The sequence below is a fragment of the Oryzias latipes genome, chromosome 2 (genome assembly GCF_053564925.1).
Source record: "Oryzias latipes strain Hd-rR chromosome 2, Olatipes_Hd-rR_3.1".
Classification (NCBI taxonomy): Eukaryota; Metazoa; Chordata; class Actinopteri; order Beloniformes; family Adrianichthyidae; genus Oryzias; species Oryzias latipes.
This window is the reverse complement of record NC_136238.1, coordinates 16,266,960-16,292,751: the sequence shown is the minus strand read 5'-3', so window position 1 is coordinate 16,292,751 and position 25,792 is coordinate 16,266,960. Positions and strand designations below refer to the sequence as shown.

General features: G+C 40.2%; 1 protein-coding gene across 1 annotated transcript; it reads right to left on the bottom strand.

Annotated features, from left to right (window-relative positions):
• Positions 1-9,749: 9,749 nt before the first annotated feature.
• On the bottom strand, positions 9,750-25,482 carry LOC101162665 (oxysterol-binding protein-related protein 11). The gene is made up of 13 exons (XM_023964782.2): positions 25,001-25,482; positions 24,764-24,832; positions 24,511-24,686; positions 24,263-24,342; positions 20,113-20,301; positions 19,499-19,697; positions 17,241-17,386; positions 16,974-17,114; positions 15,132-15,591; positions 12,916-13,102; positions 11,977-12,159; positions 11,744-11,897; positions 9,750-11,653 (listed from the first exon to the last, which is right to left on the bottom strand). Exons 1-13 carry the CDS (start codon positions 25,114-25,116, stop codon positions 11,597-11,599), a joined length of 2,157 nt encoding a protein of 718 aa, XP_023820550.1. The 5' UTR covers positions 25,117-25,482; the 3' UTR covers positions 9,750-11,596.
• Between the last annotated feature and the right edge of the window lie 310 nt (positions 25,483-25,792).

Here is a 25,792-nt window from a genome sequence, read left to right as displayed (position 1 = left end):
ATTCATCTTCAAAGCAGTGACATCCACGTCTTACAATTGTGAATTGAATAGAAGTCTCACACTTCAAGTCACATTATTACCATGTTTTCCGGACTATAAGTCGCCCTTTTTTTCATAGTTTGGCAAGGGGTGCGTACTCCGCAGTGACTTATATTAGAAATAAATTGAAATAAATACACTGTTAACCCTCCTGTTATGTTCATTTGTGAGGAACAGAGATGATGTTCCTGGGTCAATTTGATGTATGAGGTATGTTAAGTGTTAAGAGTATGTTAAGTGACTCAGAAAATCAGCAAACCTTTTTTTACAGTAAGATCTTGAAGGCTAACAACATAATATTCTATTTTCCAATGATTTCATAGATTCAGAAATGCAATAAAAATGACAACTGTTTCTACAAATACAGGATGAAAACAGAATATTAGTTGGCTAATGATGCTTCATGAAAGGAATAAATAAGTATGAGAAAGAATTACTGTGAAATTATGAGATAAACAGTCTGCTATGATTGTGTCATATGAGGTTGTGCAAGTTATTAGTTCTTGGTCTCAGATTTTGTCAAATAAATTTCCCGTCAAAATGTGACTCATAGTCCAGTGCGATTTATCTGTGTTTTTTTCTACTTTATAATGCATTAGATTGTGTAATTCTTTGATATCCTTCTAATGTTACCCATTCCGCAAACGGGATTTTTTGCATCGAGGGTGAGGCTATGATATGTCCCTTGTGATATGTAGTGGGACATTTTGATGTAGAAGTCATACGTGTTTCTCACCAAGAACTGTTTTAGCGTGTAAACAATCATACCCTAATTTGTCTAGGCCAATCCCTATCTTACACTTCATCGCTTCGAACCAATCACTATCTTATACGTCATTGGACCAACGTACAGTGCGTAAGGTGCGTGATGTCACCATTAGTCTCTGGCCCCAGAGCTTTCATTGTAGGCCGAAATGTTTTGGTACCTACACCGTTAGCTATTTCTTGGCCCGAAGACGACCCACATCCACCCGTAAGGGCAGTTGTGACTAAGGCTAAAGGAGATTTGTTTAAACAGTATTACTGTCTCAGTTCCCTTTCACACAAAATCTAATTTAGCTCTTTATTAAACTACCTACTTCTTAAACTCCATCTCCTTTATGTAAAGAAAGTGGCCTTTTTAGCTGTTGTAAATGTTTACATTTAATTACTGTTCAAACATCAATCATTGACTCAAAAAAGCTCCAAAAGTAAAGTTCTGTCAGATCCCTTCTGAAGACAGCTCCCCACCTACGGAGGACAACACCCATGATGCAGCATAAAGCTTCGCTGATCAAAATGGAGCACGCTCAGTGACCAAATAATGAATCTGCCACGATCTCCGAGATTGAAATCCGGTGATATGAGTGGATCTCCCAGTGTTCATTAAAAGGTAAAGACCGGCCCAGCTGTACTGGCTGTCGGCAAAGAGGAAGGGGAGGTGACAGAGATGTTTAAACAAGGTGAGGGCCGGGGAAGTGAATGTGACACGCTCAGATGTAATTATACTCACCTAGTTCACAGCGGAGATTAAGAAGCACTGCGATTGGTAAGAAACGGAGCGTCAGACATGAAAGTACATGGAAATACTCACTGAAGTGCAGTCCCCGCTTCTCCCCCCTCTGTCACTGTATCATTTCAGGGTCTCATTTCTGTTTGCCTTTTCCAATTATAAAGGTGTGATTGTGGGCCCCCACAGCCCCCTCCATTTGGTTCAACTGCTCCAAACTTGAAGAATCGTTTTCCTTTGTTTGGAAGGAAAATTAGACGAGCCGACTTCATTATCACTTACAAATATTCCTCAGTCTTAATCTGATGTGAAAAACCCGTTATAAAGTAAGGGCCATCGGACATTGTTGGGATGAGGACATCCAGAAGAGACTTCAAGTTTAGACAACACTGCCCTCTAGTGGCTTAGTGTTTTACACACATAGACAAGAACCCATCATGTGTCCCTGTGGTTCGAAAATGGATTATGACAGTCTAATTTATTATTATCTGCATCCCTGTGACCTAGTAGTTGAGAGCCTCAGCTTGATATCCCAGTGACAGGCAGCCATGGTCAAACTCAATCTACTCAGCTCCTCAAAAGCACCCTCCAAAGCCTTCATCTTTCTACTTTTGTCAAAACTGATTTATTAATTACAAAGGAAGCAAACATTCAGGTATTAATGACAAATCTCTGTTCTTAATCTCTTTTAAGTATACTAAAACATTATTTGTGAGTATTAAATAATTGTTTTCAAGCATTGTTTTTAATGAAATGATTGTTACTAACAATTAATAACCCTTCTGATTCCAATTTGTGGTCATGAGGCTGCTGGCGCCAACCCAGCTGGTGTTGGACGAAGGCAGGGTACAACCTGAACAGGTCACCAGTCTGTTGCAGGAGCACACACTCTTAAACACACGTACAATTACAGATACCAGTAACCTATGGAGCATGTTTTTTGGACAGTGGGAGAAAACCCATGCATGAATGAGGAGAACATCCAAACTCAACGAATACAAGTCCCAGCTGGGATTTGAACCAGGGCCTTGTTGCAACTGCTTCCAATAAAAGGTCTGTGTGAACATGCATAAATGCGCGTTTCATGCTTCTATGATCAAAATTCTTGCATTCCTGCATAGCTACCCAAGTTTCCACAATCGTTTTCGGGCATTACGTACAAAACATGTGGCTTGACCTTGTTTGCAAGCGAAACAAGGTCAAACTTTGCCCAATAAGGGGCTTGGATTTGATAGTGACGTATGGATGGCGTCCCTTTTAATTCACGGGAATGACAACCATTTAAAAGATTGATCACAGAGGAGAAAATATTAATTGCGGCTTGTGCCGGGCTGGAATTTTATGATACAAATTCTCTCATTTGTTGGAAGGGCTGTGAAAGAAAAAGCGCGGAGATTATAGGAAATTTACACTACTACAACATCTCGCATCAAGACTCTTCCAACTGTAGGAGACAGAGATGATATAGTAATCAGAAGAAAAAAAAAAAGGAAAATCCCTTTCTTGCTTGCCCAGATTCTGCATCGGATGCCCGGTATGAACATTATTTTCTATTTTTTTAACCTTTACGTATCCAGGCAGGACAGATTAAAAACGAAATTCTTATTTTCAACTGTGATCTGACAAAAGGCAAGATGATTAGGGAAAACAAAAGAGGTTACAGGAGACACAGTAAAACATCGGGATGAAAAAGCAATAACACAGGCAATCAATAAAATAATGAAAATCATTAAATTATTAAAATATTTAGAATCATAAAAGTAGGTTACAGCAACATTTGTCCTTAAAATTATCATTACGACTTCTTTTAAAAACTGTCTTTAAAATAAAAGTGTCCAGTCTAAGGGGTTTTTGTCAGTTATTTCAGCCTCTGGGTGCTGCAGACTGAAAGGAAGAAAAACCCAATAAGGAGTTTGATTGAAGTCCACAGAATCAGTTTTGCAGACCAGGTTTGTACATGGGGGATGATCAATCAAATCATAAAAAAGTAAAGATACTGAACAGTTATATTTACAATTCTTTTGTGCACCCATTTTGATGAAGAGGATACCGGCCAGCAGGCAAAAGAAAACTAGCACCAAAGCCACAAGGAAATATGAACCAAAATGGATGGTAAGATGGAAAGAGGAGCAGACGGAGTTTCTCTGACTGATGGCAAAACTTTTCTAGGGTGTCCAGAACTTGGAACCACATCAGGTACATGACCACCACACCCAACAAGCAGAAACTCGTCGAGAAACAGACAGGACGGTTTCGGTTACTGTTCCTGTTTTAGATTAGAGGGACCAAAGACATGTCAAACTAAGCCATCTTTCACGAACCTTCCTTTTACATGTCTGCCATGCACTACTTTAATTCAACCTCTTCTTGTGTTCCATTTTTCTTGTTCTGTCAGCGTGCCACCATCTCCTCTTTTGTCCTCACTCTGAGAGACAGCTGCAGACCTGCAGGAGATGTTGTTGCTCAGCATGTAGTGTTTATTTTCAATCTTAAATGCCCAAAGAACAAAGAGTAAATGGCACCCTATTATTAGTTTGAATAAAGCCTCTGTGATATTCAAAGTTGTTTTTATTGCTTGGAATAGAGAACAAAAATAAGGGTTCTTTGTGCAGATTACAAAACATAACTGCAGTCTGACATTTTTGTTTTCTCATAAAGTCAATTCGGAGGCTCGCACAAACAACTTTTTAACAAATTTCGTCAAATATTTGACACGCCTCTACAAAGAAAAGCTTTCAAACTCGCACTGAGACCTTGTTATTTTTGCAATACCCCTTAAACGTGGGCTCAAAAGGTTCTCTGTCTGGATATAAACAAGCAAATTCATTGATGTATTGTTTTGCAGAGGCAGATGTTGAAAGATTCATTGACAGTAGAGTAATGTTTGAGGTCAGCTGGAGATGAAGGACAATGGGAATGTGTGAGGGAATATAGAGAAGGTTCAGTTAGAAACTCAAACACGAAAAACAATATTTGCTAAACTTAGTAGATAATGCCAAATTGTGAAGGGAATTTTGCACCTTTTACCAAAAGACAGTGCAAAAACTTTTATTTACTGTATTTTCCACACTTTAAGTTAAACTGGAGTTTAAATCACACTTTTGGTGGCAAATTAATTTAACAAAATACGGACCAAGGTCATTTCATCTTGATAGGTAATTCATAATAATAGAAAACATAGGCTGAATGTGTTCACGTATCCCTTTTGTAAAACATTGATGCTTATGCAATGCGGAGGAAATACATTTTAGACCCCTTGCTGATTATGTAGGTTTGTTCACCTAAAAAAAAAAACAGTAGTCTGTCATCTTAATAGTTGGTTCATTTAAACCACAAAGAAAATCAAGAAGTTGACATAAAATAATTTATTTACATTTATTTACGTATTTAATTAAAGGAAATAAGTATTTGATCCCTTGTAACCATGAATAGTTCTGTTTCACACATATCAGGTCCGCCGGAATTACACTCGTCCGTCCACGTTGCATTGCGTGGGGTGTCTATTCCACAATCGTTAGTTAACATTGTCGCTGTTGCATCTGTGATCCCTTCCCCCTGGCCTTTGGAAGAGAGGTTTGACCTGCCACCCCCGTGTCAAGTAGCTCATCCAAACCTTAGAAATCAGGCCCTGTTGGAGTTGAAAGACATTTTTGCACTCTCCGAGAAAGAGGTCAGCGTGACACACCAAGTCCAACATGAGATTGACACTGGAAATGCACGTCCCATCAAAACCCTGAAGTGCAAATCACATCCACAAATCATTCAACGCAAAACAGATTAACATTACATTTTAGAAATCCAAACAAAATTCCAGAAACTAAAATGTCACATCAAAAGAAGATTTTGTAAAACAGAAGAAGATTTTTTGGGGAAAAAGGAAATTAAAAAAAATGTGCAAGTGATAAACTAAAAAAAAGGTTTGGGACAAAACCTGATTGGATGATAACGTTTGTTCTCCTTTTCAACCGGATGTTGTTTGGCATGTCAATATCTTTCAAAACAAGATATTTCTTTAAAACCCTTGTGCTAGCTTAGATGACCCCACCCTTCCATTGATGTATTATTCCTACCATGATAAAGGTGGATAAAGGTGGAAAGATTTCATGTGATCCATGGACACCAGTGAAGATCACAAATCATTGAAAAAGAAAAAAAAAGTTCAGAGCACTGTTTAGTGGGTCTAGATGACCCAACTCCCAATGTTAAAGTGCCTGGGATAGTACAAGGGTTACGGTTCTAGCCACAACCACTGCAAAATCCAGTGGTTGCTAAATCAACTCTTCACCACAGTTCAAAACTCAAATCTCATTACCTAACTGTTTTTTTTTTTTTAAGTTGATTCGCTGTGGCGACTCCTGATGGGATGTACTGAAAGATGAACAACAACAGTAAGTTATTATTCTGTACATGTGTTGGTTATCCTGGTTGTCCTGTTACACATCATTATTATTTAGTGACAAATCAGACTAAGTGCATTTATAATCAAGGCTTGGAACATGTTTTAGTAATTAAAACTTCAGTGCCATTTTTGTAAGAGTTATTTTCCATCTTGTGCAATCGTTGTGCTATCCTAGGCACTTTAACGTTGGGAGTTGGGTCATCTAGACCCACTAGATAGTGCACTGAACCTTTTTTCTTCAATTATTTTTTTATCTTCACTGGTGTCCATGGATTACATGAAATCCTCTTTACCTTTATCCACCTTTGTCATGGTAGGAATAACACGTCAATGTAAGGGTGGGGTCATCTAAGATAGCACAAGGGTTAATGAAGGAATAAAAATACAGTGATTAACTGATACATGAAGAAACGTGTGTTTGGGCCCTGTTAAAGAAATCACAGTAGCTAACATGCCTGGCTAAGTTCAAGAGTAAGTTAGATGATACTGTCCACTTTTGGTTCCAAGTTGTTATCTCTTTTGACGATGATCCCATAGACGTTAACGCGCACAATATAAAAGCCTTTTTTACCGTGAGAGGATAATAGGACCACGTATCAATGTGCTGTCTTATCCTGAGATAAAGAGCGATGCCGCTGAGAGGCTGGAAGGGGGAAAATCATCCTTCAGCCTCTCTCGGTATGATCCAGTCTCTCCCAGCAGTGGTGGGTCGCGCGATGAGGTGCGACTAAAAGTTGGAACTGCTGGAAAAGGGCCAAATCCGCATGGTGCAGCTGAAGATCAAACGGCTTTAGATTGAATCCAAAAGAACTGTCCGGATATGACAGCTGGAGTTTGAGGCAAAAGCTCGCTTTCCTATAACCCCCGATGACAGCACAAACCCTCCCTTTCCCAGCTTACCCACTAGTTCACTTGACATAAGTAAACTAATCTGTTTCATGCCTGCTTTCGGGGGAGCAGAAATTGATTCATATTTTGCATCATTTGAATGTATCGCTGGTACTCTAAAATGGACACGTGAGATTTGGCCTGTGTTACTTCACTGTTAAATGAGTGGAAAAGCCCATAAGGTTCAATTGAAATTCAAATTTTCTTTCTTTCAATCACAAATGAAAATAAACACAAGAGTTTGAAGTAGACAGATAAAACAAGACAGTGTGCTTGAAAAGGAGTGGGTTGAAGAGAAATATTGTATGACCACACCCCTTTTTTACAACACCTGATGATCTGCATATTTCTATTTACAGTTTTGCACATGTTATACATTCACATTAAATTTACCTATGCAGAAGTGACATTTTTGTATTTTATGATCATTTCTTGCCTTGTACAGTTCCATCAGTGACATCTTGTATGTTTTTTTTTTGAATGCATGTAAACCTTTGGTTTGTTTTAAACCTTTGTCCAATCCGTTCAATAACTCCACACAACAAATTAATAAGCACATTTTCTTTTTTGCTACCTCTTGAGGATTCTTTAAATTATGATGAAGTTAAAGCGACTGTTTTACAGGCATTTAAACTTGTGCCTAAAGCCTATCGCCAAAGCTTATGACAGCAGAGTAAAAGTTTGTCTCAAACTCATGTGGAGTTTGTTCATCCTTCATGACAAGTGGTGTGCAGCATCTAAGTTTCACAGTTTTTCCTCTCTTCTGAAATTGATGTTGTTGGAAAAGTTTTAATGAAGTTTGCCTGAGCGTCTCAGAAGGTTCTAACTCATTGACGTCTGGCGAATATTTGCTAACACACAAAACATCCTTCCCTGTGCCATATGGCCACCAGAGAGTCGGTGTTGTACCTCAGCCGAATCAAAACAAAACAAACACATCCAGAGAAACAAGAGTATTTTTCTTGTCATAAAATTGGACACGTCATCACTGACTGCATTCTCTTAAAGAAGAAATTTGCAGGTGTCCAACAGAGTCCTTCCAGTCTGGAGAGGGTCTGCGTAATCTTCAAACCGGGTGAAGGTGAGAAAAATTCCGACTTCGCTCTGAACCTTTTGTTTTCAAAGGTCTCGTCTCTCTGAGCGGAGAGCGCTTGGATGAGTGCTCTGTGCAACCCCCAACAAGAATAAGAAGGTATTGCAAATCTATGGATGAGATATACTTTTGATGAGCACCCCCAGTTTAGTTTGATGGAATGTCAGTTTCGTGATTATTTATTGCAAATATAAAAACAGTGAAAATGGTTACCTGACACACCAAAAACTACACCGATGGGGTAAAAACAAGATTACGAGCAATCATATCGAAAAAAAAAAAAAAAAAAAAAAAAAAGCGGCTTACTCTTAAAAACAATGTGGTTATTTGAAGTGATAAAGTAGGAAAAACTGTAACCTCAATACAAAACTCCAAAAGTTGAGCAAAAAACTTCAAACCAACAAAACAGACACAGAAAGATTTAAATAATAAAAAGAATATCAATTTACTACTTGAAAATATAACTGTAGTTACGAACACAGTGGTAACAATACAGATTTGAGCAAAGCAACATATTGGACCAGGAAACTAAACGATTAAACACACATAGTTCACTTTGTTTTTATTTTGGCTTGAGATGTCTATGTTTTTTAATTTATGAAGCACCTTGTAACTTTTGTCTGCAAAAGGTGCTAAATAAATAAAATTTTACTTAACTTAATTAAAAAAAAATTAAACAGAACCCACCAATAGAATAAAAACAGTACAAAATTAAATATTTTGGGAGCAAAAATTCAGACTGCCATGTCAAAGTCATGGCTAAGCTAAAGTCAACTAGGTGGGTGCTTTTTCTGTGTTTTTTGTAGAGACACTGCCGGATGGCAAGCCGAATGTCTCTCAAAAACACTTAATTTGTTTTAAAGTTTAAATGTACTCCATCTGCTTTATAGAGGCTGGTATCGGAGGGTTGCAAATCCAGATGCTGAACCATCACATCGATAGTTTGCACATAGGTAGATTCTATCTTAATTTTGTTGAGGGTTTCTATTTGTTTGAGCACTTCCAAATTTCTCTTGGATTTATGAGGGATAACATTTTTTTCATATTTGGATATACTTGTAGTTCCCCATCTCTTGGTTCGGCCCGCAACCTTCAGCATGTTTTGGATTTTGGCCCCTGAGCAATCGAGTTTGAAGCCCCTAAATTAATGAGAATAAAAAGCAAATATTCCGCCAAGTCACCCTGATTGGCATCACCGGGGCCCCACTCTGGAGCCAGGCCTGGGGATGGTTCTCGCAGGCAGGCGCCCAGTGACTGGGTAATCCTCCCTTGAGCCCTGGTCAGGTCCAGCCAGACTGGTCAGGTCCAGTCCAATCAGGTTCAGATTGTGAAAAGAAAATATTTCCTAGGCAGATTCGAGTAAAATCCATCAAATAAACAAAGAACTCCTCCACAAAAACCCCCTTTGATCATATCCGCCAATCTCTAAGTTTGATTGAAGCTTTTTTTCTCGTGTGCAAATTTGTACCAGTTGTTTGACATTTCTTTAAGTCCTCAACAGTGACGTCAAGTCATTTATGGAAATCTAACACGTTTACATTTTGCAGTTTTTACAGACACCTTTATTCTAGAAAGAACCTAGAAAACAACCTAGTGTATGTATGGCTCTTGATAAATTGTGTTTTTATCTTGATACTTTTTCTGTTTGCCTGATTGATTTGACTTTGGTTTACATTTAATGCACTTCCTGACACCATTATTTGGACTTAGAAGTGGCGCATGAAAGCACTGGATTGTGCCCCCACATGTGGTTGCAATTCTGTGTTCATTAGTATTTTTTATTTTGTTAACATTAAAAATAAAAAAGGTAGAGAATTTGTCCACAAAGACACAAACATCTCTTCCAACCGATACACAACTTTAATTATTATCACACACCCATCTTTGTACAACATCAGGTTACTTTTAACATCAGTGCATTTACAGGTCAGCAAGACAACCAATAGAATAAAAAAAGAACAAATTAAAAGTGCTCAATCGATTTCTCTTAAATTAAGCACGGATTCTTAAGAAAGGAAATGAATAATCACACCAAAACAGTAAATTCATCTTTGCATCGGTCTTGTAAGTAACTGATAAGACTGTATAGAGTTGCATAAGGCACCAATAAAGGGAGGGGTTAGCTTATCGATGGCGGAGTGAAGTTAACAGTTTTTAGTTAGGGGCATTGAGAGGCTAAAATCTATTTTCAAAGGGGATTAAAAAAAAATAGAGTGATTAAACCTAACAAAAAAAAAAAGAAAGAAAGACACTTGCCCTAAAAAATAAGAGCATTTAAAATCGCAGGATAGAAGAGAAAAACGCATTCAATTGTTACGCATCTGCATTCCGTGAAAAAAATAAAATTGAACTTTTGTCCTACATTCAGAATTTGAAATAAAGCAGATCCAGAAGTTCACCTTTTTCGTTCCGTTTTTTACATTTATTTCACCCGATTTAAGGCATGCTTCTCCAGCAGTGTGAGGAATACACATTTCATCCTGTCGACGGCCTCTATACCAACAACTGAAATGTTTTTTTAAACAATTTTATGAATTTGTTATTTATGACAAAAATGAGGGAAACAGTAAAAATCCAATGTAAACGGCATTTGGTTAAAAGAGCACGGACATGAACAGCTCAGTATGTATAACTGAAACATGTAATAACTGATATATGTACACTTCTTAAAGAATTTAAATTCAAGTTATAAACCCTTTATTACATGTTTATCACCAATATTTTACTGAAATTAAATCAATTTTATAAGCCATTTGTCACAAGTTTATCACCAGGAGTTTATTGTAACTTTAGTTTTGTAAATGAATCAGTTATGTCATACTTATGATGTGCATAAAGTATTTTTTTTAAATGCCGTTTTCAAAAATTGTATGATTATAATACATAGTGCGGGGGAAGTGATAAAAATATACATTTTGTGAACAAATGCATATTATTCTCTTGCATGTGTACTGCATATTGTAAGGGAAAAAAGACGATTTTTCAGATGGGTGGTGCTGCATATATTGCGCAATTTTTTTTTAAATGAGATCCATTTTTAGGATATTAAATTCTTGTTAAGACATTTTGAACTTTTTTGGAGGGGTATTTTAGACAGTTGATAAACAGTGAGAAAAGGTCCTAAACTGGAAAAGAAAATGAAATTAGGACAATAATTAAATTTTTGAGCTATCCCTTGAAACAAAAAACATTTTGAATTTTTTGATTAGAGAGGGGAGGAGGACAGATCAATGTCTCCACCCGCTAAAGCAGCTTTGCCAAGTTTTCTGTTGACCACTTCATTTGGACTTGAAATATGCATAATATAGAATCAAAAGCAATTTATTTTGACTGACTTGAGAAAGGTAACAGCATCTTTAAAATTGTCTCCCAGCCTGAGAAAAGGCAGCGCTGCAGTTGTGAAGGGACTGCTCTGAAATCAGAGCACACAGCTTTAAAAAAAAAAAAAAGAAAAAAAAAGAGCATCCTCAGGTCGAGTGCCATTCATCAAACCGTCTTAAGGCTGTTTTCATCAATAGATTATTTCAAAGAACCTGACCAGCCGTACATTGCTTTGTAGTTGGAGGCTTGGTGAGCGTGAAGACCTCCGGTTGTTTGTCTCTTCCTCCTCTCCTGCTGCATATCGTTTTCATTTCTTCAATTTGACTGGTTCCTAAATCCTTGAAATCTGAACTGAAGCGCAAAGAAACTAAGACTGGAATGCAGAGTTTTTCCAAAGTGGTTTGTGATAGAGCCAGGCTTCACCCTGCAAAAACCAGGTGGGATGGATGGTTTAATGCTTTAATGTTCTGCTCTTCAGAACCAAAAGTGAGAAAGGAAATCTCTGTTGACTCACCTCTTTGTCAAAGTGTCTGGTCCTCCACGGCGTCTCCGTTTCAGCGCGGTGCCTCTCCTCCGTCCGCTGCCTCTCCTCGAGAAGCCTCTTGTGTTCTGTGGCTTTCTCAATGTCCTTCTGCCGTAGCGCCTCCGTCACGTGCTGCCACAGACGCCTAAAACAGCCATCCAAACACAACAGTCAGTCACTGGGATTTTTCTTTCGGAACTCACTCCAAGAATCCTCCAGCTGACCTGGATTCAGTGGGCCCTTGCTTCTCCGTGGGTCGGACTCGCTTCTTGGTGACGGGCAGCTTGGTGACATCCACCACTTTGGTTTCACCACTAGTGCAGCTGAACTCCAGAATGCCGTTCCACTCGCCTTGGACTCGGCACACCACCATGTTTGTTGGGTTGTGCTTCACTTCTGCAGTCACCCTTGATGTGGGAAAAGCAGAAGATAGTCACACATATGCGAGAGATTTACGCAAAAAAGAACAGTACAACTGGTACTGGTAAAGCCTGTCACGCTAAAGAGTCATCTTTGCAATTGAGATTTTCCCATGTGTAACCCTTGTGCTATCCTAGGCATTTTAACATTGGGAGTTGGGTCATCTAGACCCACTAGACAGAGCACTGAACCTTTTTTCTTCAATGATTTGTGATCTTCACTGGTGTCCATGGATTACATGAAATCTTTCCACCTTTATCCACCTTTGTCATGATAGGAATAACATGTCAATGTAAGGGTGGGGTCATTCTAAGATAGCACAAGGGTTAAGATAAACATATCCTCAGACAAGCCTTAGGCATATCCTCATGCCTTAGTCATGGGCTGTCTGAAAATGGGCAAAGTTGTACGGGGATGGAGTTGGCCCGCGTGAAAGTTCTCTGTGAGACTGTAGAGAAAATTTTCTTGCACATTTTATTCTACTGCCGTGGTGTGGGCAACAGGTCATAGCAAACACTTATACAACATGCAAGGGGAAGTAAGGCTGAAGTGGGTGAGACGCAGGCAGGTTTCATCGATTTTTTATTTTATTTTCTTAAACCCCACCGAATCCTTTGCAAGAGGCCGATTACCTCTGCGGATACCAAAAGGAGTTTATCCAAGTTGGCTGAGCGATATGCAGGTTTAGAATGTCCCCTACAGTGGACACATTTGCATTGCTGGTAAAGACAACAGATGCATACTTGTGTAACTTGCCGCCGTAAAAGGGTTTGGTGTGGAAGGTGATGACTGCCGAGTAGCCAGATTTGGCGCAGTTGATGTTGACTTTGCCTCCCAACTCCACCCAGGGCACGGTGAGGATGGAGCGAGCGTAGGCACACGGCAGAGTGAAGGTGTACTCTTCGTCATGCTCCAGCAAATGGAGGCAGCCTTAGTGGAAAAACAAGAAAGGATTCAAGTACAGTTATCTTTTTGTTTGGAGTGTTATCTAAATCTGAAGACGAATAAAGACATACTCCGATGAAAATTGCTTTTTTTGGTTTCGTACACTATTTCTAAAAATGCCTTTACTCAATTATGAACAATAGTACTATCCAAATTCCTAATCCATACAGTTTAATAATATGTCGGTCCACCTTTGCAGCTATTACAGCTTCAAGTCTTCTAGGAAGGCTGTCCACAAAGGTGAGGAGCGTGTTTATAGGAATTTTGGACCATTCTTCCAAAAGCACGTTGGTGAGGTCACACACTGATGTTGGTGGAGAAAGCCCGACTCTCAGTCTCTGCTCTAATTCATCCCAAAGGTGTTGTATCGGGTTCAGGTCAGGACCTGATAAAACAGTCAAGCTCATCCACACCAGACTCTGTCATCCATGTCTTCATGGACCTTTCTTTGTGCTCTGGTGCACGGTCATGTTGGAAGAGGAAAGGGCCCGCTCCAAACTGCTCTCATTCAGAAGCAAACAGAGTTCCTTTCACTGGAACTAAGGGGCCAAGCTTAAGTCCTGAAAAACAAGCCCACACCATAATTCCCCCTCCACTGAATTTCCCACTCGGCACAAGACTCGTCCATCAGTTTATCAGATAGAAAAGCCTGATTGATCACTCCAGAGAAGGAGTCTGTGGCGGCGTGCTTTACACCACTGCATCCGACGCTTTGCATTGCACTTGGTGACGTGTGGCTTGGATGCAGCTGCTCAGCATGAAGCTGTCTCCGTTCTGTATTTGGGCTAATCTGAAGGTCACATGAAATTTGGAGCTCTGTAGCAATTGACTGTGCAGAAAGTCTTTGCACTGTGCGATTCAGCATCTGCTGACCCCTCTCCATCAGTTTATGTGGCCAACATAACTCGTGGCTGAGTTGCTGTTGTTCCTAAACTCTTCCATTTTGTCATGATAGAGCCGACAGTTGACTGTGGAATATTAAGGAGCGAGGAAATTTCACAATTGAGTCTGTTGCACAGAAGGCATCCTATGACAGTTCCACGCTGGAATTCGCTGAGCTCCTGAAAGCGGCCCATTCTTTCACAAATGTTTGTTAAAAAAAAAAAAAGATCTGCAAGCCTGAGTGCTTAATTTTATACACCTGTGGCCAGGCCAAATGATTTAGCATATTCTTGATATAATTTTTCTGATGGAGAACATTTATAAAGAAAATTGAGCTTAATTGCTCTTTAAGTATTTCTTCATTCAAATAATTCAGAATCACATGACTCACAGTATGAAAAAAAAAAGGTATTCGTGAGGAAGAAAATACAAAGAGCAGGCCACAAGCTCCCTGTTCCGCCCTATTCCAGATGCTTGTAGATGACTAGATCCATGTGTAAAAACTGTAAACAGAGAGCTCTCAGCAATGGGAGGAGGGGGGGGCAGAGTTGCTCCATGCCAGAGGTCCCGCCCACAACTCAGAAGTGAATTTCTAATGAACTACTGCCCCTTTGCAGAAAATATATAGAAGAAAATAAGTTTTTTTTTCTTTATTATCTTATTTTGGCTAAAAACAACAATCATAATTATTGTTTATTATAAGGCGAGTGGGAGCGCTTTTAAAATGGAACAAAAGATGATCAGCGTGGGTCTTTACAGATGACTGTTATCCTTAAAAGAGCGTTCCAGCCCCAAAGGAAAAGGAAAACTGACTTCTTGCATACATTTCTCATTCAGTGTGTTCCATCTGCTTCACTACCTTCTGTTTGTACAGAATTTTCATAACTAAATGCTGGCCTGTTTCTTTGTGTTTAACCAACATTATTATTATTATTTATGTATTTATTTCTGGGCAGCTGGGCTACATCAGTAGCTTACCATCACCAGGTTTCCAAGCATGAATAAGGAGTGAATAAAAAAAAAAATACACATTGTAAGCGCTTTGAGCAGAAAAATCGGATCCATTATTAATATTATAAAAGGCTAAAAAAAAAAAAGAATAAAAAAAAAAATAAATAAATAAATACCTCACCTTCCCCTATCATGGAGACACCAATAGACATCCCCATGAACTTGCTCTTGGTCCACACGTGCGTGTTCACACACATTTTCTTCTCCTGGCACTCAGCATAGAAGCCAGACACAGGGGGATGATGGGATACTTGCTCTGCCACAAAGCGCAGCAGGTATGGCTCCTGGGAGGCCACAGGCTCTGAGTTAACCTGCGGGGACTCCCCGGTGGTGTCCTCCCCTCTGGCAACCTGCCAGGAGCAGTGGAAGGTCTCGCCAATGATGGGGTTGTAGGGCTTCTTGGCAATGGCGCCCTTGCGGCCCTCGTGGAAGGAGGTGAGGTAGTACTCTACGAAGCGGACCATGCGCTTCTCTGGGCTGTCGCCGTCTGTGATGGCGGTGAAGAGTTCCGGGTGAGACATGAAGTCGGCGTACATCTCCAGCAGGGAGCGCTTCTCCAGGATGAAAGTAGGGAGGACCACCTGGAGCAGAGTGACAGCTTTGTTCCATTTGAACACTTTCAGGGTTTTTATTTTTGAAGCGACCAGCACATAAAGCAGCCCTGATCTCTAGCTGCAGATTACATCTTCATCTGAGGACTCAGAGATAAACCAGAAACCCAAGAACAGGATTGGGTGTCTGTCTGAATAATTACAGAGTAAGAAGTGCTCAATTCACTTCACAAGGTCATTCAAACCTGGAAAACGATCGCAACATTGATTCTACAGCCTCCTGATTTCTACTGCTGACAAGGAGCAGCAAAAAGGAGGGAATTATAAAATAAATTAATTATAAACCAATAGAATTTTAGGTTAAAGGTTAAACGGGTAAAATTCATTTTATTATGAAGGGTTTGATTTTTAAAAACAAAAACATTTTATCTTGAAATTATCCATCCAAAGGCATTATGTGTATTAATGTTGACAATCTTCTAAATTATATTTAAAAACATAATAAGCTATAAATAAATGAAATATTACACAAAACATATTTTGCATGAGTATTTTTTATTTTATTTTGCTTTTTATTTTCTTTTATAAAATCAAACCCAGGTTTATAAAAAAGATTAAATATATAATATTGTTAAAAGTACCATTCTGTTTGTCTGCTGGTTTTAAAACAGGCCAAAAAAAGGATTTTATCACAATAAATGTCCTCTGCTGCATAACAATGTAAGAATCTTTAGTCTTATTTTTAATTGTTCAAATTTAAAATAAGTTAATTTTGGTCAAAAGAAATTTGAGGAAAATAATTATATACAAATAATTAAATGAAGAGGTTTCCTGGGTTTATTTCAGGTTTTTATTGCATTTTAATTTGGCGGCGACATTTCCAATTAAATTCTCTCTGAATCACTGTATAGTGATATAAAACATTTGGCAACATTAAAAAATAATATGCTAAGTTGTATTTCTTTATTCGTAAAGAATATGCACTGATATGGTTTTTTAGATGCATAGGGCATATGTCCAAAAACAGACATACCAAGTAAAAATTTTGTTTATAGTGAAAAGGGCGTATGATCAAATATGGTTTCCCGCATTTTTCATGCCGTATTTTCACTCATTTCAATAAATTCTCCGCAAACAACTTATATGTCCAACTGTTATATGTACAACTTATATGACAGTTAACACAACTATTCTAAAATGAACATTCATAAACATGTGAATTTCCCCCTTTCTCCTGACAGATTAAAGCTGTCAAGTTTACAAGAACAGCGCTTGTAGCGGTTCTTCTTCAAGTGACTGGGAGTTTTCAACAGTCGGTCTCAAGCTTCCGCATAAATAAATGAGTGTTCCTCATTTGCTACATAGAAAGTCTCATTTCTGGGGATGGTTTGGCAGCTGGGAACTCGACCTACCCGTGTGAGGTCCATGCCCAGCTTCAGCTGCGACAGCAGGTGTAGGATGACGCTGCGCTCCTCCTCCACGGCGCACAGGTCTTCCTCCTTGTCCGTGAAGGAGTCCTCCACCTCATCGTCTGGATCGATCTCCTCCTGCTCCTAACAGAGTGGAGGGGAAGTGCAAGTTAGGAACATTTTCAAATCAGATGGAAAATTGAAAAAAATATTGAGTTGAAACAAAAAGTTTGACAAATTTAGCATGTTTAAATATAGTTTTTCTTTTACCCCAGAGAAGCTGCAGGACTCGGGGCTGTTTAGCTCCAGTGCTGCCCCCTCCAGCGGGCCCTCCCCAGGTGCAAAGCTGCTTAGGGAGCTGCTGCCGTTCTTCAGGATGTCTGGCACTTTGGGCTCCAGCCACTCGATGGTGGGACCTACGAGGGACGACATGGGAGACGCACGTTGAGAGGCGCTCATGGTGCTTCCCCCTCCCTCCCAAGGCCCCCTGACACCACGCAGCACGCCGGCAGACTGGACCGACAGCTGCCCTGCCGCCAAGCGACTGCAACCCGACACCTTCTGGATCAACAGGTATCGGGAAGCGTCCTCGCCCTCTGATAGGCCAAAGCCTCTCCAAGCAACACTGCCCGTTTCACGTTTGTCTCAAAGTGGGCGGGTCTTGTTTGAATTAACCATATGAGAGAACCTGATTGGCTGCTGCCGTGCACCTGTCCTGATTAAATATACATGGAGTAACAAGATCGGCAGAAGAAAAGTGGGGCAAATTTTCATATGATCCTGAGCAGAAACATAAGCAGCCAGTAAATCCGACACATTTATTCAACCAACGACTTTACTTTATGGCGATCGGCGTGAGTGAAGTCTAAGTGGAGCTGTCAAAGCGCTGCAGGCTGACACCTCGGCAACACAGATCTAATTACAGTGAAGGCAGGTGTTGAGAACAGGTATGGTTCCCCCCATCAATAATTCAAAATAATTCCACTGTCAAGCAGGCACGAATGGTTTGCCCGGATTGTGAGGACGGGCACGTGTAACGCCGTGATCTGATTTTTCAGAGCGGCGGCGAGTCTGGTAAAAGCACCAAGTAAAACGTTTGTTGCAGGTTAGAACAACATGACAGGAAACACAATGCGTTTACTTTTTGTCTTTGATCTGTTTAACTTAGAAATATTTTTGGGGTCTAGGTCAAAATGTTTTGGAAAACTCACTATTAATAATAATGGCGTCCACGTGTTTTATTATATTCTGCAGCAGTCCTCGACTGCAATATTGTTGATGCATTTCTCCTTTCTTACTTTGCCTTTGAGCAAACATTTTGCCTGGGCCACATACTCAAGGCCTGTTCACACCGGGACGAATTTCGCCGACGTTTAACGCCTCGTGACTAAACAAAGGGCACCAATGAGAGTGTGCACACCGAGGCGAAAAAACGCCACGCGCCAAAGCGTCGAAAAAAAAAAACGCCTCGGGTTCGTTTTTTTTTTCCGACGCGTCGCGTCGAAATCTATTCGACCAATGAGAATGGCGCTTTTGCACACGTGCCTGGAGCTTCTGAAGTTACAGTAAAACACAACTTGGGGGCGCTCAAACACAAAACTGCCTTGCTGAGCACACATACCAGCGAAGAAGTTAGACGCCAAGTAGCGTCTACACTGCCGCGAAGAAATAATGACGGACATTCTTAAATATCCCCTTACCAAGTACCAGTTGGAGCTACTGATGCTTGAAATATTCATGTTTTCTTTGTATGATTCTGACAAGCGCGTAAATACTTGCCATCTTCTTCTGAGTGAAAAGCGACTTTAAGAATCGTAAAGTTGCGCAGCGCCACCTTGTGTACAGGAGTATTTCTGTTTACATTAAGCGCCATCTAATGTCAGGGAAGGAAATTGCATGTTCGCTCGGCTCATCGTCAGCGAAAATCGCCTGGGTGTGAACACAAAAGACGTGGCGAAAAACGCTGGCGAATAACGCCTGGCGAATATTCGTCCCGGTGTGTACGGGCCTTCAAACTCAGAAAAATTGCACACACACTCAATGAAAATTATTTTTGGGCATAGGGAAAGTTTGTACATTTTGACTAACGTTAGCGTGGCAAAAAAAATGGCATTCCCCTGTTGCTCGCATATTTTTTATTGGTATGCGGTAAAAACTGAATACAGGAACTGTGGCGCAAGCTGAAAAAACCAAAATGATAAACATTAGTAACAAACTCCGGTTAACTTTAAGCGAACAAAATGCATCCAGTCTAATTACAGCCTAAGTTGTTTTTAATAGTTTTTTAATTAGTTTCCTTTTCATAAGAAAAGCAACCTTTTTCCCATAAAAATACAGAAAATTGTGAGTCACCTTAAAATATTTCCATGATTTAAATTGTGAAATCTTATTTTAGTACAAATAATTTTCAAAGAACTTCAGGCAAATAATTAATCTCGTTTTTCTTTCAATCAAAATGAATCATTTTGCTGTTCAGTTAAATAAAGAAATAAAATAAGAAAACTTTTAACCGTTTGTTGTCCACTGACCTCCCAAAGAGCTTCTCTGTCGGGCTACCTGCTGCAGGTGCAGGATGTGCAGGCACTCATGGAGGCAGTTCATGGTGGCCATGGAGGTGGCCTTAAGCATCAGCAGATCCTGGTCCAGGGGGGAAAGGCTGGGGGCCGCCGGGAGGCCCTCTATGCTCTGGATCAGATCTCTGTGTTGGACTTGGGCCTGGTTCATCATCTGGAGAGAGAACCAATATGTTCACTCAGGAAGAATGTGAAAAGGTGGAAACAGCGCCCTCTGGTGCCTTAAATGGCTAACAAATATATAATTTAGTTAATACTGCCACACCGTGGTCACAATTCTCTGTAGAGCAAACAATCATGACGTTTTGATTGCATTGCTCAGGTTTTTGTTCCTTTTTCTAATCAACAAAAAAACAGTTGACTCACTGTATCAGTTGTTTAGTATGGCAGAAATCAGATCCTAGCCCTCTGCTGTTAAATACAACTGCAGTTCATGTCAACGTTGCCTTACTTTGCACTTTGTTTTTAGCTTATTAGACTACTAAAATTTGAAGTAAAAAAAGATTAAGAAAATGTACATTACAGTAAACCTTCAGTTTTTTTAATAAACAAAACAAACTATTTCAAACCTCTCTGGCTTCAATCAGGTGGTCAGGCAACAGCGATCTCTTGCTTGAGTACACCGACGAGCCCTTATGGGCCTGTGACCAGCTGAACAGGGAGGTGGGGTTTTGGCTAGGCCGGCGCAAAGACATGGGTGAGCTGCCGCTGCCTTGGGACGCCGTGGAAAAGCTGCGTGACTTGGGAGGGGGGTTACACTACAAGACAACAACAGAAAAACACAATTTATTACGACACACTCAAAAAAATAAGGTGTTTGTGTTTTTTTACCTGTACTTTTCTGATGGAGGACATAAAACGCATATTAAACTCAAAATTGCATTTCTGGGCCCTTTATTCAAAGTATTGTGAATCAGGAGAAAATAAAAAATGCTGTTCGAAAAAGATTGTTCTTGTTTGGTCGAAAATATATAATTTTAATGACGATGTGCATCATCATAAAAATGCCACAAGAACACAGAAAACACAATTTTCATCAGTAGGTCCGAGTTGGTCTTTAACCCTTGTGCTATCCAAGGCACTTTAACATTGGGAGTGGGGTCATCTAGACCCACTAGACAGTGCTCTGAACCTTTTTTCTTCAATGATTTGTGATGTTCACTGGTGTCCATGGATTACATGAAATCTTTCCACCTTTATCCACCTTTGTCATGGTAGGGAGAACACGTCAATGTAAGGGTGGGGTCATAGGATAGCACAAGGGTTAAAGAGAATGGGGTAGGATGACAAAAATAATCAACAAGTATCTCGAGATTATCATAATTTTCTGAGCACAAGGGACTGTAATTCAGACTGGAAAATTAATTTGGTCTGGACAAAGTCAGTTCAAGTTTGTCCAGATCGAGTCCTGAATATTGCGTGGACCGTGTGTATTCAGACCGGCGCCAAGCGGACTACCAAAGCTTGTAAACAAAACCATGCGACTCTTTAGTCATTCGTCAGGAATTGCGAGGGCAGGGCAAAGCAAATGTGGAGAAACTATGGAAGTCCTTTTTGGAATAGTTCTCTTATTCAAACTTTATATTTCGCTGACCGATTTTGAACGTCTGTATCAACGTCCGGTACAACACATTTTACTGCTACTTAGGTATGGCTGAGGCATGCTGCAAGGAGGTTCATAAGGTCAAGTATGAAAGTACGCTAAGTGTTTATGACACATAAACTGTCGAGAAAACAGTGAGAAGCAATGTGTGCCACGTTAAAAACTGTGTCCATGAGCCTGCAGTCATCCAACCACATTTCAAGGAGTTGCTGTGTCTCATCGCTGTGGTGTCATAGGATAAATCTTAAGAGAATTCGGTTAAGGTAGCTTTCAGGGTGACATCACAGCAGCGCTGGGGGCGTGCTGCATAACATGAAACAGAAAAGCATGTAAGAAGTGTTTTCAGCAGTGTTCAAATAAACATTCCAATCAAAAATTAGTTGGACCCTTTTTTCTGTTTGATAAAACAACAATCATTGCTTAATCTGTTTACATCACGTGTCGATCGGGTATAGCGGTCGTTTAGGTCCGGTTTTTTTTTTTCGCCTCGAGGACGGATTCCAGCCTGAGAAACCTCAGAGCAAACTGGACCTCAGTCCGATTGGAAATGGCCGACACCGCCTTCAAACAACGGTTGGAGAGCAGTTCATGGTCCTTCACCAGGGTCTGCTTGGGTGAGTTCAAATTTAAAAATAGTTCCCAAATATTGGAGGGAAAAGAACTCGCGAATTAAATGTGTCCAGTTTGAATATACCCAAATACACCTAAAGCACCTGTGTAATATATAAAAAAAAAAAAAATGGAAACAACCACTTGGGGGCATCGTAGGTGTCAAGGTAGTGAAGTGTGCACATATTCAGTATATTATATATTTTGTTTTTATGATTTGCCTTTTAAAATAAAATGTCCATTCCATATTTTGTTAAATATATTTTTCCAAAAGTGCGACTTATACTGTGGTGTGCCTTCTACATTTTATCTTGCTGGCGCGACTTATACCCCAGAGCAACTTATAGTCTAAAAAAATAAAAAAATCCTTGTTAATTTCACATGACAATGTTTACCAAAAAGGCTGGGTCTGTCCAAAGACACACACACACTGTTGACTGCACAAACCTTAACGCACAACAAGCAGTTATCATTCCTGTACGCATATAAATAACTTGTTTGTGCAAAAGTAGGCGGGCACCTGCGCTCAGGTGTGTTTACAACATTGGACGATGATGTTCCAGAAGGTTGAAAGTAAAAGAAACAGTACGGTGACCGCCAACACCAGAAACCGGGACTGAATCGTCGTGAAACCCACTCAAAAGAAAATTGTGGGGTTTCTTGTGTTTTTTTTAATATGTTCTTGTAGTACTTTTCTGATGATGAACGACATACATGAAGGAAATTACGTTCAAAATTGTATTACGAGCTACAATTGGCTGGCTCCTATCAATTATTATGCATCCACTTGCAGAGGACAAGATCCTAGGGTTGGGCGATATGGCCTAAAAAGAAAAGTTATGATTTTTTCCATACTAAATTCTTTAAAAATCTTTAAAGTATTCTTTAAAAAAAAAGAATTCAGATAATATGATTTTCTGGATTTGTTTCCCTCATTTTGTCTCTCATAGTTGAGGTATACCTATGATGAAAATTACAGGCCTCACTCATCTTTCTGAGTGGGAGGACTTGCACAGGTGGTAGACTAAATACTTTTTTGTCCCACTGCATAAGGCGCACCAAACTACAAGGCGCATTATCCAAGCCACGAGTCAGAGATGAGTCTGTCAGACTTAACTGCGTTCGCAGTAACTCGGGAACACTCTACATGTTAGCCACATCAAAAACACGGGCCACGTTAGAAGCGTTAGTCACGTTAGCGCATTTACAAAACCCGTAAAGCTCTGTATACACCAGGCATGTGTGGCACGACCAAGAATGCGCTGAACGCGGGTTTTTGAACAGGCATTCAGCATATGGTGTTCACAGGTCTGTGGCTCCCTGATAATAATGCATGTACTCACAGTTGGAAGAGGTTTGGTGCGAAATGTCAAACAGTTCAAATCTTGCTTTTGCTGATCTATTGCAATGTATGAAAACTGGGTGTCATAGCTTCCAACCGTGAATAATTTACTTCTGGTGTTAACTGGTTGATTCTCAACCAGTTAACACTTCAGTGTTTTGAAAAGGACGCCAATCAAACGTCACTGTCAGATCAGAGTCCCTGATTGCGTGCACACTTAACCCGCACAACTCCCAATCTTGTTTGCAACACGTAAAAAACAGACTGAATCTGTCAAAATAAACATTACAGTGACTATGCCAAAAAGCACATTTGACACTGCTACATGTTAATGGGGCTAGTATTCACAATAACATCCAACCATACATTTTAAAAGCGTGCCATGAATTACTCTAAATCACTTTGACATCAGTAAGCACAAACAGATTTAATCCATATATAAGGCGCACTAACATTTTGTGAAGAAAAAAAGTGAGGCTTTAAGTGCCGTTTATAGTGCTGAAAATACGGTCCGTCTCCATTTTCCTCGTCTGAGCCAGCATCTGGCTCAATACTTTATGGCTGGGTAGCCCCTATATTGCTCCCCAATTTTTTTTGCACTGGTAACATTAGGTTTGGGGTATGAGGGGCTAAAAGCTAGCAGGAGAGCATGTAAACAATTGGTTGATGGGAAAATGGGTTGGGCTTACTTCACACCAACAGTGCCACTAACAAATCAGAGGTGAATTTCTAATAAACTACTGCCACCTTGCAGAAATGGCACGATCATAATTAAAAGACCACCAGGAACGCTTTTACAATAGATCAAAAGATGATCGAGTGAGACATTAATTAAGCAGAAAGTCAAAGAAGTGTCATGTCTACAAGGGATTTCCATTTCCAGCCACAGCTAAAAACAGAGCCTTCAGTCTGTCCACTTCTCCAGTGTGCCAACAAAAGTGGGCTGTGGGCAGTTAAAACAGCCTGCAGATCAATGAAAATGATTACACACAGGCTGAAAGACGATCCATGTTTACATAAACAACCGCTCGGCTGATTTTCCAACTCAGGAATGCGAACCATCGGGGTCGTGTTCTCTCAAAGACGCTCCCTCTCCTGCTGCATCAATAAATTAGCCACTAAGACGTCAGTGGAGCGCAACCCATCAGAGGGGGTGTGGCTTTACCTTCCCCATGGCCTCCGTGTGGTGCTGTGTGCAGATCTGCAGCCTGCTGACCCAATGCTGCCTCTCCTTGGCATCGCAAGCTTCAGACACAAAGAAGGCAGAAGAAAGATGATTACAGGTACTCAGAGAATCGATCCTCACTCTCACCAGCAGCAGATAATGGACAACACCCAGATCAATACAGGATGGACGATGACAGAAGGCTAAAAACAAAAGCAGCTTCTTGCTGCAACCAAATAAATCCCCACCCCTGAGCTTGTACTGCTCCCCGCTGATGGCGTTGACCGTGAAGGTGTGGGAGTCCTCATCACTGGGGGAGATGACAGCTCCGGCCAGGGGGAGAGTTCCTCTGGGTTTCAGATGCCTCGACTGTTCGTTGACAAAATATTCCAGCAAGCCCGCTTCATTGTTGAGCACGAAGAACCTGAAAAACAACACTTTGATGGAAGCGGTTTTGAAATCTGGGGGGAAAAGGAAGCCACGTGACCCTTACGAACTCACCTGTACTGCCAGCCTGTCACTAGATTGGTGTATTTCATCAGGTAACCATCAATATTCTCCATGTGATCGCTATGGAAAGGAAGACAAATTGTGAAACTGTATGAGGACAGAGTTTAAAGGGCAGCGTGAGTCACCTAAACCAGTCGGTTAACTCTAACACTATCACTTCTTTCGTCATCATTCATTCGACAAACAACAGTTAACTAGCTTACATTAGCATGCTAAAGTGCCGCCCACCTGTACTGCCAGCTCTTGGCACTAGCTCTCCCCGAGCTCGGGGTTCTGTTTTGGGGGAATGCATCCACTTTTGTTTCGTTATCCAGCACCCGTATCGCCGCAGTCTCGCCTTGCATCGCGGCAACAAAAAATAAAAAAATAAAGGTGGAGGAGAGAGAGAGGAAAAAGCCAAACAAACCTCCTCCTGTCGTCAACTCAGCTTGCTAGGCTAGCTCATGTAGCTTTCCGAGATTTGTAAAGTTTTTTTGTTTTCTCTGACCGGCCGTTCCTTTCATCAAGGAACCAGCAACTTCCGGCAAAAACTGGGAGGTCAGCTGGCTACGAGATGCGAGCCATGGCTCGGCGTGTGGAGGACCGGGATTTAACGGTGTGACCCCCTGTGTCTGCTAGCTCACTGATATTTACTGCTTCGGCAGAAAAACGGTCACGTGACCGCTGACGAAACCCAACGTCCGCATTAAAAAAAAAAGTTCAGAAAGACCAGGAACGGTTCCTTTTTTCATTTATAGATTTTATTTATTTATTTATTTATTTATTTATTTATTTATTTATTTATTTATTCATTTATTTATTTATTTTCAAGAACTTTAATGAACACCCTGCAACAGTTCACTATTTAGCGAATTAAGCATATGTCAGAAAAGAACCCCTTGCTGTCTTGAAAATTTGTTTCATTTAATTTTAATATTTTTCATTTTTCTTTTTTGTTAAGTAATGACAAATTTAATCAAATTCGTGAGTTCGGAATTTGGCTCGCAAAAGGTTTTATTTTCGGTTAAATATTTTTGTACT

What these genes read in the sequence shown, in the direction of transcription:
- LOC101162665 (XM_023964782.2), bottom strand. Translation starts at nt 25,116, where the DNA reads ATGCAAGGCGAGACTGCGGCGATACGGGTGCTGGATAACGAAACAAAA. An exon ending in GCCAAGAGCTGGCAGTACAG is followed by an intron (nt 24,833 to 25,000) that starts GTGGGCGGCACT and finishes TCCTTTCCATAG; the next exon opens with CGATCACATGGAGAATATTG. An exon ending in AGTCCTGCAGCTTCTCTGGG is followed by an intron (nt 17,115 to 17,240) that starts GTAAAAGAAAAA and finishes CCACTCTGTTAG; the next exon opens with GAGCAGGAGGAGATCGATCC.